At 38.8% G+C, this 20,417-nt stretch overlaps 1 protein-coding gene across 2 annotated transcripts in view; it reads left to right on the top strand.

Annotated features, from left to right (window-relative positions):
* Positions 1 to 20,417, top strand: part of mnt.S (MAX network transcriptional repressor S homeolog) — a 54,744-nt gene that overhangs the window by 18,351 nt on the left and 15,976 nt on the right. The window contains exons 2-4 of one of the 2 annotated variants that reach the window (XM_018249112.2): positions 1,714 to 2,296; positions 7,245 to 7,286; positions 9,502 to 9,613. In XM_018249112.2, coding sequence (XP_018104601.1) covers positions 1,714 to 2,296; positions 7,245 to 7,286; positions 9,502 to 9,613 — 737 coding nt within the window. The remainder of the gene's footprint in view (positions 1 to 1,713; positions 2,297 to 7,244; positions 7,287 to 9,501; positions 9,614 to 20,417) is intronic. The other variant, XM_018249113.2, reaches the window with a different exon arrangement.

Here is a 20,417-nt window from a genome sequence, read left to right as displayed (position 1 = left end):
AATTCCAGATCATAATGCATTCGATACAGGCGGTCGGATCACGGGACGGCATAAACCAACAGATGCGGCTGCGATCCGACCGCCTGTATCAAATGAATTATGATCCGATTGTTGGGCCCTAGGGCCCACAATCAGATCAGCCCGATATTGCCCACTTCAATGTGGGCATATTGGGGAGATCCGCTTGTCTGGTGATCTCTATGTCTATGGCCACCTTCAGGCTGTGTTATGGATATATATAAACACCATCATATTTATGGTTTCAACAAAATCTAGGGCAGCAAATGTATTCGCTGCTGATTTTAATTTAGCGCAGTTATTCTCCACAAATCTCACCCTAACTTGACCTGCCCAGCTATTGCTCTAGTCCCTGTAGGACAGATCAAGAGTTTGGGAACAACTGCTTTAATAGATTTACTTCCCCTTCAAAGTACAGAAAGAATGTGTGTTTTGTTCTCCACTGAAACTCTTTAACGTGACCATGAATCACTAGACTGGCACATGAGAATCATCCGGTTTTGTGTGATTGGCAGGGAGCCGCTTGCCAGGGTTGCAGAAGAGTAGAGGCACAGTTTCTGTTGGCTAAAAGAGTGCTTGTGAGGAAGAAAAAACTGTATAGAATGAATAGTTTACCTTAACAATGAGACAAAACAGTGCATTGTAACGATTCAGATCTGTAATGAAACAGTCGTATTGACATCCAATGCTGTAATGGTGCCAGAACCTATAGTGTGTGTACTTCCCATGGGACCCTCTTAACTATTCTTTTCCATTAGTCATTTTATAAGAGCAGAAAGGGGCCTTGGGGCAATCTGCTTTATTAAAGTATAATTAACTAGTCTTCTCTGTTGGTCATATTCACACCAATTCATCCCAGCAGTGGCTCCACAGCAAATTATTTTTCTGGCCCCTAAAATGTCTAAAGGATGACCTGTTTTACCAATATTTATTGAAATTGTAAATGATTAGTGCCTTATGGGGCCCCTATACCTCCTGGGCCCACTGCAGCCGCAGGGTCTGCTTCCTCTGTAGTTACGCCCCTCCAATAGTGTGTGCAAGGCATAGCTAGAAATACATTGGGTCGGCAGCAGTATTGTGATGGTGAAAATCCCTTGAATTAAACTTAGTGGTATTTATGTTGCTCTTTTTGTAACACTGCTTACCTGTATCATAAGCAGGAAAAGGCTGATTGTTAATCAGTTGCAGGATTTATTATCTGGAATAGTTACCTGGGTTTTCTGGATAAGGAGTCTTTCCATAATTTGGATCCCCATATGCGTAAAAAAACAAGAATGTACAAGTGTGTTATACTCATTTAAAAAGCAACATTTGTCTGATACTTTAATAGGAAAACACAGGTAAAAGATGTACGGTTAAAGCTCCAAGAAGCCATCAGGAGATATTTCCTTAATGAAAAACTATAAAGACATACCGGTATGTTAAGTGTAAGCCCATATTCAGCATAAACAATAAATAGGAAATAATACAAATAAATGTCATGGTATCTGTAGATACGTATTTAATGGCCTTGTGTTGGCAGTGAGTTGTAATTATTGAATAGAATGTTCTGATTATGATTTGTACTGCCTGTGTTCTCTTGCACAATACTGAAGTAGGTTATTACTGAGGGAAAATAGCTGAAAAAGACCTGAAAAAAAGAATATATGAAGAATACTGCCTGTTATTTCATGCTGTTTTTTTGGTTTATTGCAGAGGAAAATGATAAGATTTTGGTGGAACAAGAGGAAGAAGAGGAGGAGGAAGAAGATGTAGAGGAAGTTAAAAGTGTATCAAGAACTGAAGAACTTATAAAACAGCTCCCTCCTGATCCTGTATCCCCCCCAGCTCCTGCACCTCCACCACCACCTCCCCCATCTGCTCCTGTGACTGTCATCCCCCTTTCTGTAGTAAGCAGCACTCCTCAGCCAATAGTTCAGACATCAGTGTCACCTCCTGTTGTACAGCATTATGCACCCATTGTTAGTCCTCCTGTGCTCAACAAGGAAGTGTCCCTGCCACCTGTCATTCAGAGGCCACCAAGCACAGTGCTACCTGAAATCAAAACTACCCCTCTGTGCATGGGAAGCCCCAAGCCAATACATCATTATCAAGCTCCCGTATTGGCCATTACACATCATCACCTTATGCAACCGCAACAACAACAGCAGCAGCATATACAGCCTCAGCCTACAGCTCTACAGCCTTCACCACAGCCTCATCCTCAACCCCTGGGTGCCCTTAGACTTCCAGTAACAGATGATGGAAGGCCCAATGAGCAGCGGCGGAGGCCTGGAGGGTAAGGACCTCTTAGTGAGATACAACAACACAATATCTAAGCTCCTCAACCCACATAATGTATGAGAGGGTAATTCTAGCAGCACTTTGAACACAAAATATCCGTGGTAATACCGTTGTTTACAAGTTTTTTTTTTTGTTTTTTTTAAATATTTACATAGCAAGACCAACCTACACCCTTTCTAACTCTAGTTCTAAAAATGTTCCAACAAGGTTTAAAGGTTGGGAAGTAGATGTAGGGGTGATTTGTTTTTTATTTTTCACATTAGTCACCTAGCTGCATTGCATCCCTTTCCAACTCATCACAAATTGCAAAATGATTGTGTAAGATCTTCTGGCAGGGACTCATAAACTCTTTGTGGCAGTAGGTAAGTGTGGCTATAAAATTGTATTGTATATCATTAGAGAAATGTCTTTTGTTGACACTAAATATATTTATACAGAAAACCATATCTGTGTAACTATGAAATACTAAGAAAATTCCAGGGAGGCTCTTAAAATGGAGGTGTTTCTTGTGTTTGATACTAGAAAGAAAACTGTAAGAAAATTACTCCTAAAAGTATATGTATCCCATGATATATAAAATGTATAGACTTGAATCCACGTCCGTACAGAGTGAAAGTTTTTTTCCAGTCTACAAAAGGAGGAAGAAGTGAAAGGTCTAGAATTCATATCCTAAAAATCATGGAAAATAAATAATACCTAGATAAAAAGTAAAGCTTTGCTTATATACCGAGCAGATGACCAAAGATGTATCCTCTTTACACTGCCAGCCAGACCAGCATTGACTAGAATTTGAAAAAGAAGATGCACACTCTTAAAAATATAATTTGAGGTGCTAATCCATTGGTAGACTCCCCATGTGGGTCTCCAAATCTCACATATAGAAAATCAGGAAAGTATTGCGCACTCAATTTAATGAAATTAAATAACATATTTATTACATAAGAAAAAACGTGAAAAAAGAATGGGGTGGACTAAAAGAGGGTCCTAGGTTTCTGTGACACCTGTAGTACAGCCCCATGCCTAGTGGCAGTGCCATGGTACTGAACAAAACAGCTGGGACTCATTCATTAACATTAAAATTAAAAATTGGCAGTTACCCATAGCAACTAGTCAATGATTAACTTTTTTGGTGGGACTACCACTGGCCTTTAAAAATAAGATCTGAGCCTCTTAAAGGGATACTGTCATGGGACAGTTAAATGAATCTGTTAATAGTGCTGCTCCAGCAGAATTCTGCACTGAAATCCATTTCTCAAAAGAGCAAACAGATTTATTTATATTCAATTTGGAAATCTGACATGGGGCTAGACATAGTGTCAATTTCCCAGCTGCCCCAAGCCATGTGACTTGTGCTCTGATAAACTTCAATCACTCTTTACTGCTGTACTGCAAGTTGGAGTGATATCACCCCATCCCCTTTTCCCCCAGCAGCCAAACAAAAGAACAATGGGAAGGTAACCAGATAGCAGCTCCCTAACACAATATAACAGCTGCCTGGTAGATCTAAGAACAGCACTCAATAGTAAAAACCCATGTCCCACTGAGACACATTCAGTTACATTAACAAGAAAAAACAGCAACCTGCCAGAAAGCATTTCTCTCCTAAAGTGCAGGCACAAGTCACATGACCAGGGGCAGCTGGGAAATTGACAAAATGTCTAGCCCCATGTCAGATTTCAAAATTTGAATAAAAAAAAATCTGTTTGCTCTTTTGAGAAATGGATTTCAGTGAGTTTTGAAAAAAAACATGTTTTCCGATGACAGGATCCCTTTAAGATGCCCCAGTAACTCCCTGTCTTCTTTTCTGCAGATTCATAGTAAATGCTCTGTGCTGCTACCAATTACTTGAGCATAGTAACTAACTCTCCCTATATATGTATATACAGAGCTGTCTACAAACCCTAAGACAATAGATCATGATCTGGCCTTTTTCATCAGGCTTTTTTGAGGCATTATTTCATGTTGTTATTTAGTGCGAAGAGGAATTCAGGCCTAAAGACACAGGTCATTAATGTTATGGGGCTGCTGAACATAACTACTACCTTAAGTTCAGTGCTTTTCTAACTTTATTAGCAATGCCCCCCTTCAGTTCCCGCCTTGTTTGGAGAAAAAATGCACCATGCACCTTAAGGGCAGAGACACATGCTCAGATTCAGGGAGATTTAGTTGCCCGGCAATAAATAGCCTCGTCTTCAGGGCGACTAATCTCCCTGAACTGCCTCCCGCCGGCTAGAAGCAAAATCGCCAGCAGGACGGCACTCGGAGCGATTAGTTTTCCGAAGTTGCCCGAAGTTTCCTCGTGAGGCAACTTCGGGCGATTTTGGAAAACGAAGCGCACCAATTGCCACCCCGCCGGCGATTTACATTCTAGCTGGCGGGAGGCAGTTCGGGGAGATTAGTCGCCCCAAAGAAGAGGAGATTTGTCCATGGGCGACTAATCCCCCCCGAGTCTGAGCATATGTCTCTGCTCTAAAGCCTTTCCCAGCCTCGCCTGGAATAATACAAAATGTTTTACAGTCCTACCGGCAACGGTGAAAGTATTCTATTACTACAGGCAAGGCTGTCTTTAAGGTGCATCATGGGTGGGCAGATAAAAAATGCTGGGTTAGAGCATCTGATTTAAACAGCTTGGAGAGAATATTTTTTTGTGTTAAGGCTTTAGTTCTACTTCTAATAAAATTTAACTTGTGTCCTATTTCTGTAGCCCTCGGGTTGAATGCCTTGGCAGGGCTTCGTATCATTTATTTTATTGTACTGACAAGGAAAACTACTTTGCGGCTGTGAAAAGCTGAACTGAGCATGATGAGTCTCTTGAAAAACTCATTGATATAAACTTCTAGTAGTCATTCCTTGTATTTAGCCTATGACAGAAAAAAACCAAATATTTTTACTACAGCTAAATCTCAAACATACATTTACTATTGCTGGTACAGACGGACACACTTACTGACATGGCATAATAACATATAACATAGAACCTGCTAAGGTGCACTTCAGATTTTTGACCACTATTTCGTGCATTCTTGCTTGAAGATGAACATTTGGTAAGGGTTGGCTGTCTATAATACCATCTACATATATTTAGCAAAGGCTCCTGGTTTGAGCCCACATAAAGAGAATAGATCTATAGCAGTTCCACGTTTGTGCAGTGACAAGTCTGATTGACAGAAATAAAGCAAGCAATCCTTATCTACACTTTAGATTAAACATGTCATACCCATTCAGATTTGCAGGATTTGGAACTGCACATTCCTAAGGTATTGATGGAGCTGAAGATGGTTGTAGAGGTACCAAATTCTGTGTGGGCAAAGCACATATTAGTTAGCTTTCATACAGCATGCACCTTCTTGGTGCTAGAGTGAACTTCATATATTGGATGGGAGTGATTGTGCTTAGCAAACAGTGTTTTTTGTGTGTATAATCGTTTGCTGACTCACTTTTATAGTGATGTTACAAATACCCTGACAATTTAGGAGGTTACTGAATCCTGAATAAAGAAGTATACTTACTGCAGACTAGGGATGCACCGAATCCACTATTTTGGATTTGGCCAAACCCTCGAATCCTTCACGAAAGATTCGCCGAATACCGAACTGAATCCAGCCCCTAATTTGCATATGCTAATTAGGGGTGGGAAGGGGAAACATCTTTAACTTCCTTGTTTTGTGACAAAAAGTCACACAATTTCCCTCCCCACCCTAATTTTCATATGCAAATTAGGATTCAGATTCGGTTCAGCTGGGCAGAAGGATTCGGCCAAATCCTGCTGAAAAAGGCCGAATCCTGGATTCGGTGCATCCCTACTCCAGACAATCAATATCCCAAACTGCCCCCCCCCATGTCCCTGGAAAAGTATAGGAAAAGACCAGTTGTAATAGATCTTCTACTGACTTATACTTTGTTGCTTCCAAATTAGTACTGTTGATCAGGCCCGGACTGGCAATCTGTGGGTTCTGGCAAATGGCCAGAGGGGCTGCTATAAGGTGCCATAGAAAGTCAGTATTTAGTGGGCTGGTGGGAGATGTTTGGGCCTATCTGTGGACTGATTGGGCCTCTGTGTACCTAAAATGCCAGTGCCTATTTTAATTCTCAGTCCGGACCTGCTGTTGATAAAGGGAAAGGGGCTGTGTGTATTAAGAATTGATAGGAAAACACTGGATTTGTTGAGGATGTAACTCGTTTATATCATGTGATGGAGAGCTGCATGAACAATGCAGTGGTACTGGGTCTGTTTCACTCTGGTTTGGGTTCACTATTTAGCTGTTTGGGCACACAGTGGGACTGCTCAGTGCAACACAAAGGCAATTGCTAGGTTTAATTCTATTGAAGAAGAATACCAGAAATTTTAGTTGCTGCAGAGATGATATTATGCAATATATATATATATATGTGTGTGTGTGTATATGTATATATATATATATATATATATATATATATATATCTATATATATATATATATATATCTATATCACTCAAAAGTGAATATAACCTGTAATTTTTGAATTGGGCTCATTTTCTTTCAACATATGTTAGTGCTTTTTCCTCATTTGTTTTAGGAACATGGAATTGCTGTAGTTCAACCATTGTAAACCTAAGAAAGTGCAATGCAGGCCATTACCGTGAGAGAGACCATATTGCTGTGGAACATAAAGACTGATCCCACTTAGCCAGCTAGACAACTCATAAAATATATATACATATATATATTTTTTCATATTCATGAATGTCACATAATACAGAGTTGCAACATATTCTGTCTATATAGTTTATTTTAACTCTCATTTGTTGACAAGGAAGAGGTTCTTTTTTTCCCATCAGTTCAGTAGTTTAGATTATATAGAGAAGACTTTGCTTCTCTTCCTTATGGGCATAAATTCATTAAAAGAAAAGCATCAAATTCAGATTTGATAAAGTCCTAAATTTTTTTTTTCTTTTGTGTGCAGGGCAGGCACCCGGGAAGTCCATAATAAACTGGAGAAGAACAGGTGTGTATTTAAGCCAGGCCCTGTTTTGTTTAGTCTCTGGTTTAAGCTTCCTATTCAATTTCAGCATATCTTTCTGCCTGCTCTTAAATTACCTCTCTCAACAGATTGCGTGCAGAAATGCATGTGACCTTGACCTACGCTTTTCTTGTGCTGGAGTTTAAATCCATTAATTGCTGCAGGGCACTTATAATTAATTGCTGTGCAGTGTTGCTGGACTCCATGTCTAGTAATGGACTAGCCCTCTGTGTATTACACAAACACTGCTCTCGTAGTAGAACCTGGGATGCACTTTCTACACTGATTAGGGTTACATAAGACTTTATATGTCCACCCTGTAGCCATACAGCATTTATTCAACATCTCCCAGCATCCCATGGGTAGCGAAATGCTTTCCTATGGTGCTAGAAGTTGTTGGTGGACTGCCGATTTGACCTGGTTAATGTCCCAATTTATGAATGCGGAATAAAAGTTATTCCTCATTCATGGGAAAAGCATTGATATCTCAACACCGTAGAGGTAGTTTTCACATGCTTTTGGGCTTAACTAGCAACATGGTATGAATTTCTGAAGTCAACTAATTCAGAGCAACCAAAATATTATTTACAGTAGTTATTCTAAGGAGGGGGACAGGCTACATAAATACTCTGCAGGATTAGTCCATGGCTACAACAAAATAACAGTCTATCCTCCTACCTTGTTACAGACAAGGGAGCATATCCTCCTACCTTTAGTAAATAAAGCAGCAGCACTCCGGTATTTTTGAAAAATTTGTAAACCTTTACTTAAATGCCATAGGCAACGTTTCGGGCTACGCAGGCCCTTTGTCAAGCCATTCTTGACAAAGGGCCTGCGTAGCCCGAAAACGTTGCCTATGGCATTTAAGTAAAGGTTTACAAATTTTTCAAAAATACCGGAGTGCTGCTGCTTTATTTACTACATGTATACTTTGCCCTGGCAGGGGGTACGGCGTGCACCCGGGGCTGCAAAGAGCTTGATCCGCTTTTGAAGCACACCTTATCTACATTTACTATATCCTCCTACCTTGTTACAGACAAGGGAGCATTAAGGGGTGGTTTACCTTTACAATTTTAGTATGTTATAGAATGGACAGTTATAAACAACTTTTCAATTGGTCTTCAATATTTTTGTATGTTTTTTTTTTTTTTTTACAATAATCTGCATTTTTCTTCTGGCTCTTTCCAGCATTCAAATTGGGTCAATGACCCTAGCAGTCAAAACCTATTGTTCTGTGGGGCTACAATTTTGTTATTATTTCTGTTTTTAACTTATTTTCTATTCAGGTCCTCTAGTATTCATAAACCAGTCTCTCATTCATTCCACTCCCTGGTTGCTGAGTTATTTTGACCCTAGCAACAAGATTGCTGCCAAAACTCCAAACTGGAGCGCCATTGAACAAAAAGTGCAATTATTAAAAAAAAAAAAACGCAAACAATAAAAATTAAGCCCAACTGCAGATTGTCTCAGAATATTACTCTCTGCATAATACTAAAAGTTAACTCAAAGGTGAACTCCTGTAAGGTTCTGATGTTCCTGACTGACCTGTAATCAGTGCTGGACATTATTATTGACACTTTTTTATAAAACACTAACGTATTTCACAGCTTTGGACTATAAATTGGTGTATATATTGAACACAGAAGAATATATACAAAAACAAATGATATCCAATACAAGAGGTAAATGGAGCCCTGCCCAAAAGATCTTATGTTAAAGAGATGTGAGCAATGGCCAGCTTCTCTTGGGAATGACATGCAGTCTCTACTAGAAATACACTCAGTGACTCAAAACTAATTTCTTCTTGGTTGCTGGACTGGGGCAAATTCGTACTGCGTTGTTACATAGGCCCAGTAATGTAACATACCATGAGATAATGTTAGTAAAGAACTTGGCCCTTAAAATGCATTTTATTCTTCTCATTTGAGTGTGGATGATGAAGCAGTGTTTTTTTTCTTCATTTAAAGTGCATTTCTCTGCACAGTGTAGCTAAAGGCCCTGTCAACTTGTGAGTCTGTAATCAGTGTATGTATGCCTGTTCTGCGTGTCACAATCGATAACAATGTTTGTGGGTGTGTTTATGGTGGGGGAATAAATAAGCGACTCATAACAGAAATTATTACCGATATGTAGCACTGATCTACAATTGTGGCCATTTTTCACTATTACAAGCTGAAGTATTTTCTCCCTGTTTCCACAGAAGAGCACACCTGAAAGAATGTTTTGAGACACTAAAGAGGAACATCCCTAATGTAGATGAAAAAAAGACATCCAACCTCAGTGTATTACGGAGTGCCCTGCGGTATATTCAGGTATGTTAACAAATGTATGTGTATGTTGGTAACCTTGTTTTAAAGTGGAGCAGTAGTAAAGGGAAGAGGTGATAATGGGCTATTTCTGTGCTATATGTTTATAAAAGTGTTATGTTAATTCTCATGATGGTTTTGGGCTATGCCTTTAGACTCTCGTTGTCATATGCACTTCTGGAGAAGAATAGAATGTGCCATCACCCCTACTCATTGCTCCCTACCATTGTTCTACTACCTTGTTACAAGACATGTGCATGCACACTGATCCTCTGGGCAGTTATGATGATGGTGCATGTGTGATGTAGTAGACGTGCATCTCCAGTGATCCTCCTAGTCTCACCCATAAGCGCTCAGCAGAAAAATTAGCATCTTTTTTTTCTTAGGGAATTGTTCTTTTACTTTCAAAAAATAATTCACGGTGTCATTTAGATCTGAACAATGACCTAAATTGCAAAGTATGTTAAAGAGCAGCACAATTATTTATCTTTGCACTGACAATTTGGGCCTGTTTCATAAACAGCATGCTCTTTTCCAGTATCATTGCTTCATCAACATGATCAAAAGTGTCTCAAGAAGCTTACGTGTCTTCCATTTTTTGATGGCAACTTAAAATTTGTGTAATAGGTTGGAATAAAAAGCATGGCTCCTAAAGGAAAGCATTCTTTGGAACATGTTACTATAAGCAGTTTGGGATGCAAGACTGGGGATGTGGGTAGTGAAAGCTATAGCTGTAGGAACTGGTAATTTGGTTCACCTCTCCCTTGTAAGTCTAGGTTGATGTTTTAAGTCCAAAGGCATGCACATTTTATTTTTTAAGTTTGCTAAAACTGGTTAATTTATGCATTTTTTTCAACTTGATCCTCAACAGGTAACAAAGGGCACTCGGGTTGGAAAGTTGCAATATTCCACAGCAACCAATTTGCTGGCCAATAAATGCTTCCTGCGACTATGTGATTAGACCAGTATCAAACTTTGAACGTTTTATTACACATCAGCAAGATGCCTATCAAAATGTAATAATGTAGGCTATACCCATTACCAATGTGTACGTTGTATTAGCATTACATGTTGTCCTTTCTCTCCTCCTGCCCAGAGATTGGGCCCAACAAATACAAAAATAACATTGAAGAAGATAGTTTACCCTTTTTTTTTTTTCAGCCACCAGTGAAAAACATTTAAGAAGCCAAATGACGGTTAAAACAAAATAAACATCTTAATTTAAATCGATAGAATTAAAATCTTATTGCTAAATCAACTAGGGGTTTTCTAAATTGCAACTTGTGTTCACTGAATCAACAGCACAGAGGTTTAACAGCCCTTTAACTTTAATGGCCATGCCTTCATAGTTGTCCACAGCAGCTCTTCCTGATCTTGTTTGTCCAGTATAAGCAATACTGCCCATACTGTGCTGTGGGCTTCTCCGAGATGCTTTAGGGTTGTTCGATATTATAAAGCAGCTTTGATATAAATCAAAGTACATGTGAGGTTGGCTGGAAAACAGTCACTGTGAAGGGGTTAACTGACGATCAACCCTCCGTAGCAAGTTGGCTTTATGCTCAGGGTTCATAAGATATGCAGTAGAAGTTATAAAAGTGGGTTTTATGCTGACTCTCTTTATTACTTTAATTGGAAATGTTTAGCAGACAATGGAAGACAATTACAAAGCTCAGCAGGCCACTTACACAATGATCTCTCTCCTGTGGCCATCAGTATGGGAAGAAAGCAAAATATGCCTCCCCACTTGTACAGTATATATACAGTAAAACCCCCATTTTACGTTTTTCAGGGGACCAGAAAAATAATGGTGTAAAATCCATGAAAATGTAAAATCAGTGAAATGTATTATGCATAATATATAGGTGGGACCACAAAACAACAATGTAAAATGAGGGAAAACTTAAAATCAGGGGATGTAATTGAGGTTCCACTGTAATATGATAATACGTGTGTATTATTGCATAAATATAGCAACATGGCACTTGCCAAAGCAGACTTGAATTAATCACAGAAATATGACATAGGACACAAAACTAAAAATAAGATATTTATATGTTGTTTTTTTACATAGTTGTTATGAAACTTTACTTCCCCTTATTTGTATGCTATATGGAAATATAAAAGTGTACTTGACTAAGCACTGCTTCAAAGCATAGTGTGAAACCCCTGTCCCTTTCTGCTAGTGCAAAGTAGCAAAAAGTTCAGAATATTAGTTTTTTTTTCTGCTGAAAAGGTGCCAAAATATGCCCTGATAAATGATCAACTGGATTGTTGTTAAAAGTAGTGACAAGCAACACTCATTTCCGATTTCAGTTACATGCAAATGCCGCCTATGGTTCTCCTCATAAAGTGATTGTGTAGCAATGGCAGCTCTAAGGTCTATGGATCACATTCTGTAGCAGCAACCAGACTTGCAGCAGTGGAAAGCTATGATCTGTGCAGTTTTGAACAATGATACTTATAATGAATAGGAATGGGTGAATTTTTTCACCTTGTTTCGCCGAAAAAATGACGCCCATAGACTTGTATGGCGCCGTGCGTCAAAAAAAAAAAGACGCGCGTCAAAACAATTTTGCCACGTGTCAAAGTTTTTTTGACGCCCATAGACTTTAATGGGCGTCTGCGACATTTCGCCCGTGGCGAATTTTTGGCGAAATGAAACGGGTCAAATTCGCCCATCCCTAATAATGAACCAACACCTTTACCGGTTGTTTTTTTTTTTTCAATTACTCTGTTTTTAGCCTGCTGCAAATTCAAGTTTTAGGGGTCACTGAGCCTGGAGGATTGTAGAAGGTCTAGCTCTGCATAATAACTCCTGCTTCTCTTCACCTGTTTTTCCTCCTGAAACGCTTTACAGTATTTGTTAGAAGTTAATAAATATGTATATGGTTACAGCCTAAATTAATCCTACCCGTTGTGTGACCTGATTGGAATATGTAGCAGGTTATCCAACACCTTGACTGGCAGTGCACATTTGCACAACTACTAGGTGATGCTGTTTATTGTTGTGTTATGAAGAGGAGCATCAGGCATTCTAGTCATATTTATAACCGGGGAACTTTCTCTTTTTCTATAACTAATCAAACAGTAATGTAGGTCTTATTTATGAATGAAAAGGGTGGAATTGGGTGTATTATTCTGTGAGTGATGTACAGCTACCTGCCCCCAGTGTAGGAAATCCCCATTACCCAGAGACCCTTTATGCAGAAAGCCCTGAATTATGGAAAGGCCATCTCCCATTTTATCCAAATTTTTAAAAATTATTTCCTTTTTCTTTCTAATAAACAGTACCTTGTACTTGGTCCAAACTAAGATATAATTAATCCTTATTGAAAGCAGAACCATCTTATTGAATGTATATGTTATATTACATGATTTTTCACTAGACTTAAGGTATGAAGAGCCAAATTATACTAAAAGCCTCAGGTATTGAGCATTCTGAAAAAAAGGTCCCATATCTGTAGTATCTTAGATATTTGTGGGATGAAAAGAGAAGGTATTTGTTTATTTAAATAGAGAGAGACAAAGATATAAATTGCATATGCATGATTTAAATAATAATTGCATTATTACATTATAGTATAAAATTTTGTAGTAAATTGAATTTGCCATGGGCTACATCTGAGGCTTAGAGCTTCAAGCAAGTGCCATAGAATATTCTCATACACAGGCTAAACGGAGTCAATGATCAGCTCTTATTCTGGCAGGTAAGGTTTGATGCAGCCGCCTACTCATGGATTTGCTTTAAACTAAAGCTGGCCATAGATGCAAAGGATATAGTCGTACAAAACTTTGTTTCTTGCAGTTTTCGGATTGTCTGTGGGCTCAGAATATTCGTACCGACATTTTTCATACCATGGCGATTGGTTGCTGTCTGTAAATTTTCAGACAGAACATTGACTGATCAGTTATTTTTCCACCATATTTTAATCTGAATAGTTAGTTGTAGATCGTTCGTTGAAATGAACAATATTTTGTCGTACAAAGAATAACAATCAGAGCGTCTCCAGCCAGCTTAATACCACGAACATGAGTGGTCATTTAATGGCTGCAAGCGCAATTCCAAGCACAATTGATGGGGTTTTTGTTTTTTTTGCCACAATGTAGCAATTTTGCATTTTTGGCATTTGGTATCAGTGATGCTTGTCTCTGATTCTTTTGTCACATCTTCATCTGGTGCTGTGGGAACTCCAAAGCTGCTGCATGGTTCGGAGGTGGCAGTTGCAGTTATGGCTGTAAATAACCACCAACACCCCTCCCCCCCCGCGCCTGTTGTTTTTTTCTGGATTGGTAACATAAAAAAAGTATCTGATTGAAAGTTATGCTAATGTGCCATACAATTGCCATTGCAATGGTGTTGCACAGAAAAAAATAGTTGCAACAGAAAGCATGGGAAAAGATCTGCTCCTGTCCGCCCCATCTTGTTTGCACACTGATAATCATGGAATAAGTTTGATAATGCCACACACGGCAGATTTTGGCACAGAAACCTTAAACTGTGCCTTTTTATGCTGAAATCCCATGTTTGCACTGAAAGGCCTATACCACATTTCTCAGTAAACTCACAAGAGAGGCTTATTTATTTGATTGATGCTTTGATTGGGGATAGTTGTGACTGTTTAATTTTCTTGCGGTGTCATATTCTGCATATCTTGTGCTTTTAAGGAATAGTTTTACCTTCAGAATCATTAGGTAGTGGAAATATTGCTTTTTTCGTGCTGCACATTTTTTTCTCCCTCAAACTGGCCATTACGTTCCTGTTAACCTTTCAGTGACTCACTGGGGGTCATGTGGAATGTAAGGGGAAGCAAACATGGAAGGGGGTTTTCTGCATGACACAGTGCTTTATTATCTCTCACAATGTGCTAGAAACCTCATTGAATATTTCTCCATTAAAGTTCTTTACAGCTCATGTGCCTGCCCAGGGGAGACATAGCTAGGAGCCTTGCAGGTTTTTTTTAGTAGACTGTGGCATTATGATCCAAATTACCTATTATCCAAAAAAAGCCAGGTCCCAAGCATTCCAGATCCCAAACATGTATCCCAAACCTGTAGTATCACAGTTACGTGGAAGAAGGGCTTATTGTGACCCTATGAAAATAAACGAAGGAAGCCCAAATTGGGGCATATTTATTCTGTCTGTGAGAAGCAACTCAGCCGAGGCAGTTACCACGGTGACATCTAGTTCAGTCTCCGTGGAAACGAGCTGGGATGTCGCTGATGGAATATGAAACGCAAAGCATGTCCTGAGTGCTTGCATTTTAATGATTTGCATTTCTACACTTATAGTATTTCGGCGGATGAAAACTGCAGAGCTGCCGTTAGTGAATGGCATTACAATTGCTTTCCTGATTTAAAATGCCAAGAAATAATCTGCACACCAAAAAAAATATTTTCATGGTTACTGTATCTTTCCCAGCATGTGTATACACTATTACAAAGAGCTATGGTTCCATCAACCCTAAAATTTAGTTTGGCTCCATTACTCATTACCAAGTGACAAGGAGATCTTGGTTAAAAATACTGAGATATTAAGAGCTATCCGCTCAGAGGCATTGCACCTTGCATCCAGCGGGCAGTATAACCCCTCTTTTCAATGAATAGGGCACAAAAATAAATTAGCAGTCCACTAAGAACCCCTCTAAATAAACAAATGCTTCCCTTTTGCCCCTTTGTGTATTGTAATAAGGAGCAGCCCGATTTATGTTTAGTAGATAATGTTTTAGAACTGTCACATTGTGGTTATTTTCCATGTTTTCCATACCACACTAATGTAGATTCCAGAAGGACTAGTTGCTGCTGGAATTTTGGAAGAGAGAAGCTGCTTTCTGTTTTCAGGTACAGATCAGTTGGGTTTAAGCTAAATAATTAAAAAAACACAACAATATGTAAAATAAAACCACTTGCAAATAGTCTACATTATGATAAAAGTTAACTTAAAGTGCTGCTTGCACACACACAAAATATCAAAGAAAAGCTAAACTTATCTAAACTATATCATAGTATTCCCACAAGGCATATTTTAATCTTGATGCTTTCCAGTAATATTGAAACCCCAGACCTTTGTCACTATAATGTGGTTAATAGCTGACTTGTTGAAAATGCAACCTTTGCTTTGTGTGTGGCGTGGGCTGGTTCTGTAGGAGTATGTGCTAGACATTGTACATTCCTATTTCCAGATAGTACCACAGGTGGATTTACAGTTGTAAATAAGGCATATCTTGGTTCATAACTAAGATTGGAAGCAGTCCTAATAATATCTAGCACTTGATCTAGCACTCATTTTACCCCAAAAAAAAAAAATGTATGCTCTTTTTAAGCCTATCACCCTGAAAAATGAAAAGACGCTAGCGTTTTTTCAACAATATTTTAAGGAAGACCTATCTAATCTATTGCACTTCGCCTGGTCTGAAGTGACGAAGGCAAGTCTGGCACAAGAGGTAACATTCAGTAAAATCCGCATCTTAGTGAATTTGCGTAGTTACGTCCATTCACCAGAGCGAAGTACTGCTAGAGTCTATCACCTTCGCTTGCGAAGTTACGCCGGTGGCCATAAATCTGCGAAGTTCCAAAATGACGTCACGCTGGCGAATTTTCGCCATCGTTAGTGACTTCGCCCTTTAGTAAATTTGCCCATAAATGTGTAGATATAGTGAATAATTGGCCAACTATATGGAAACCCTTCACACTCTGTGATGAGGACTGTTTTAAAGGAGAAGAAAACCTAAAATATCTTCCCTCTATACCTTTATCCTACTAAAGTATATAACCACCCAACCCAAACTGCTATATTTTATTTAGTTAAATCATACTATTTAGGGGGTTATCTATTATTCACTATTTTGGTGAAAAAAACCCTCAACTTTATACCCCGAGGCTGCAGTAACTCGAATCCAAAAATCCATCATCTCAGACCTGCTGAGGTTGTATATAAGTTAATGGGAGAGGTCCATATCTTATTTGGAAGTTTGTGTGGTCTGCACTGCATTTAGTCCAAAACTCCAACTATTTCAGCCTTTTCGGGTAAAAATCTGAAAACTTCTGGCTTTTCGGGAAAAAACTAAAAAAAATCTGGCGATTCGGGGAAAAAGATCCAGACAAATTTGGATTTTGATAAAAAAAAAAAAACCCTTACAATTTGTAATTTTTTGTGAATTTAAGGTATTTTTTAAGCTATTTAGATATTACGAAAATATCCGTTATAAGGAAAACCCCAGGTCTAGAGCACTCTGGATAATTGATCCCAAACCTGTATAGGAAATGGTTTGTAGTATCCTATGTAATGGGGCTTTTTCGTAAAAACACCCTTTTCTGGCTTTTGGCAAAGTTACACACTGTTTTGCATGTTTATTCAGGTAGATTTTTTTTTACTTTTTGTGGAAACTTTTTTATTTTCATTTAGTGCTTCAGCTCTTTGAAATATAAAAGTAATGTTCTTTCTTTCCTGTTTCCTTTCATACCTCCAGGAAACAGATTTCTAGGAATCCTCTTTTTCCCTTTTTTTTTTTTCAAACCCTCAAGGGTGTAAATCACCATGACAAATATTGATGTTATATGTGACATTTAGGTTCATCAACTCTAAGAGCAAATAATTTCTCTGCCAACAAACTTATATGTGAAGCCCCTGTGAGTTTTGTGAATTTTAGGAGCATGCTCTTAAGCAGCCAGACTGCTTATAGAAACACTTATTAACTTTCAGGCCTTTTAGGCAGAGATACTGCGCACAATTTTACACACTTGCGCTTGATGTGCCCCGCCCCCTTCTGTGATGTAACAGTCTAGTAAATAATTGTACATGGTTGATTTCTACAAGAGACACAATTAGCACTGAAGAAAGGGTTAGAAAGACACTGCTGTCAATTGCCACTGCATTTAACTTTTTAACTAATGTAAATGCAAAAGGTGCCTAAAATTAAATTTTCTTTCTTTATGAATAATTTTATTTTAGGCGTTCCATCACATTCATTTTTGGCAAGCATAAGTATGTCTCTCCATACAGAAATCTAGTTGGCCAGCGATTCTGTTCCCACATGCAGAGGTGCTTTTGCTTGACCATTTTGGTTTCTGGCCAAGGTTCTGAAGTCTTTTGGGGAAATGTGAAGAGAAATTTCATGTGTGCAACTGGATTTTTCAAAGATATGCCTTTTCGGTTTAACCCACAAGTTTGCTGGATAAAGGTGTCCATTAACTGGCATACTTTATGGCCATACACGGGCATACTTTTATCGTTAAAGGATCGTCTGAAGATTATTTTACCATATGATATGCCATCCACAGAGAACGATTATATGAACAGATATAACCATATCGTTTGCTTCGTGTACGGACGAACGTTGTTCAAAAAACGAGGAGTGGTGCTAGCATTGTGTCACTGTCTGTAGTATATAGTCAGTTTCCCCTTCCCTGCTCCATGCAGACATATGGATTTATGTCTTGTTATGGCATAATAAACTTCTTTCACATATGAGGTGATAGGGTGATATTCCTGCAGTCAGCACCAATTTATTTCTTTACATAGTTCATATGGTTACAAATGAAGCTTTCAGCAAAGAACGTTCAGGTCCTTCCAAATATGTTCGTTGTTCTGTATATGTTCGTTGGCTTGTGCTACAATCCTGACATGCGCAAAGAGGGATTTTATCCCTGAACGACTAAAATTTTTAAACTCATCCGATCAATTTTACGAACGATAATGTCGAGACGATCGTTCGTACACCTTCAACCATCTGATTGGTTATCGATATTATCGGAACGTTCTGGAATCAGTCGCATGGAAGTAAAAAATCTGCCCGTGTATGGCCACCTTAAGAGCTAATTTACAAACATAGGGCTATACTGCATAGTGCCGGAAGCAGGGCTGACCGGCACTCAAACGGATCCACAAGACCAGAGATATTCAGTTAAAAAATTAATTTATTGGTAGAGTAGAAAAATTAAAATTATAGCTTCATCTCCATCCACCCTACGCGTTTCACACCCTTCAGGGTGCTTAGTCATGGGCTCTTGATCTATTTTAGCACATAATTCCAAATCAGCCCGCATACTCTCACCATTTGGCATATATACACTAAATAAAGAATGATATTAACAATGATGATCTCACTATAGATTCACTCTTTTTGGATTGATTTTAAATTAAATTTAACGTTGTAGATATGATGTTTGTATCTCTCACAGAATGTTACATTCTTGCACTAGGGACACACTGGTGTTTGGGAGACAGCACACCGATTGCAGTATACTGAACGCGCAACAAGTTTGGCAAATCCCCTTAATACAGACCAGATTATCCTATTTATGCCAAAAGAATGCAGGTTAGAGAGAACCGCGAGTTCCCCCCACACGTGTCTAAAAGCTTTTACAGTGTACTGTCCTCATCTGACCTTGACCAATGGGCAGGCCACAGGGCTAGCTTTTATTAGTTGGACTGTTACGTCTTCAGTCCAGAAGAACGTGAGACATTATATCCAAGTTCTGCGGCAGCACACTGGAATTAGTTTGACAATCCAACACTCTTTCACAGCCTAATGTGGTTTACTCCAGGGAATTTTGTCCCTGCTAAAACTAACAAAATACAATTTCATGCATGTTTTTACATTGTTTAACATAGAATGTGTTATTATTCTAATAATATAAAATAATAAAAAAAATAATATAAAATATGCCACATTGAAGTGGGCAATATTGGGCTGATCCAATCATAGGCCCTAGGGCCCAATGATCGGATCGTAATGCATTCCAATACGGACGGTCGCATAAACGCACAGATGGATTTTTTAACCTGCCCGATCAAGATCTGGCAACTTTTTGCCAGATATCGATTGCCGAAGCCTGTCGGATGGCCCCACACACGGGCCATTAAGCTGCCGACTCGGTCTGTTGCCAGCTTTTATTGGCCCATGTATGGGGGCCTTTAAAGTTAAAAGGATGCTTGGAAAACACTATATACAAGTATTGGTAGGGGATTGGGTTACTTCCTAGCTCTTTACATATAAAATGTACTGTTGTGTTCAGAATACTAGCAGAATACTAGCAGTGTATTTAAAAAAGTGAATAAAGCTCACAATCCTTATAATAACTTATTTCCATAGACGCAAATGCATTACAAACATTGCACATTCTATTCCAAATCAAAAAAAGTATCAAATTAGTGTTATTCCTTTACAGAAAGTGAAGAAAAGGGAATGCTAGTTTTTTTTTTAGATTTTGCTTTCTTTTGAATCACTGAACTTATATTTAGTTGTATAAGCAGTGTTTCTGAGAACTGCTGCTCATCTGTGTTGTATGGAGTCCACCGACTTCTGGCACCTGTTACATTCCACAATTCATTTGCATTTCTTGGTTTTACTTTAGAAACAGCATTTTTGATGACACCCACAAGTTTTCTATTGGATTAAGGTCCGGGAATTGGTTTGGCCACTCCATAACGTCAATCTTGTTGGTCTGGAACCAAGATGTTGCTCATTTACTGGTGTGTTTGGGGTCATTGTCTTGTTGTCCATTTCAAGGACATTTCCTCTTTGGTATAAGGCAACATATTTTGATGTATTGAAATGGATCCATGATCCCTGGTATGTGATAAATAGGCCCAACGCCATAGTATGAGAAACATCCCCATATCATGATGCTTGTCTCACCATGTTTCACTGTCTTCACACTGTACTGTGACTTGAATTCAGTATTTGGGGGTCGCCTGACAAACTGTCTGCGGCTCCTAGACCCAAAAAGAACAATTTTGATTTAATCAACCCACAAAATGTTGTGCCATTTCTCTTTAGGCCAATCAATGTGATCTTTGGCAAATTGTAAC

The sequence above is a fragment of the Xenopus laevis genome, chromosome 2S (assembly GCF_017654675.1).
Source record: "Xenopus laevis strain J_2021 chromosome 2S, Xenopus_laevis_v10.1, whole genome shotgun sequence".
Taxonomy (NCBI): Eukaryota; Metazoa; Chordata; class Amphibia; order Anura; family Pipidae; genus Xenopus; species Xenopus laevis.
Note: the sequence above shows the minus strand (reverse complement) of the source record. Positions and strands in the feature narration are given on the sequence as shown.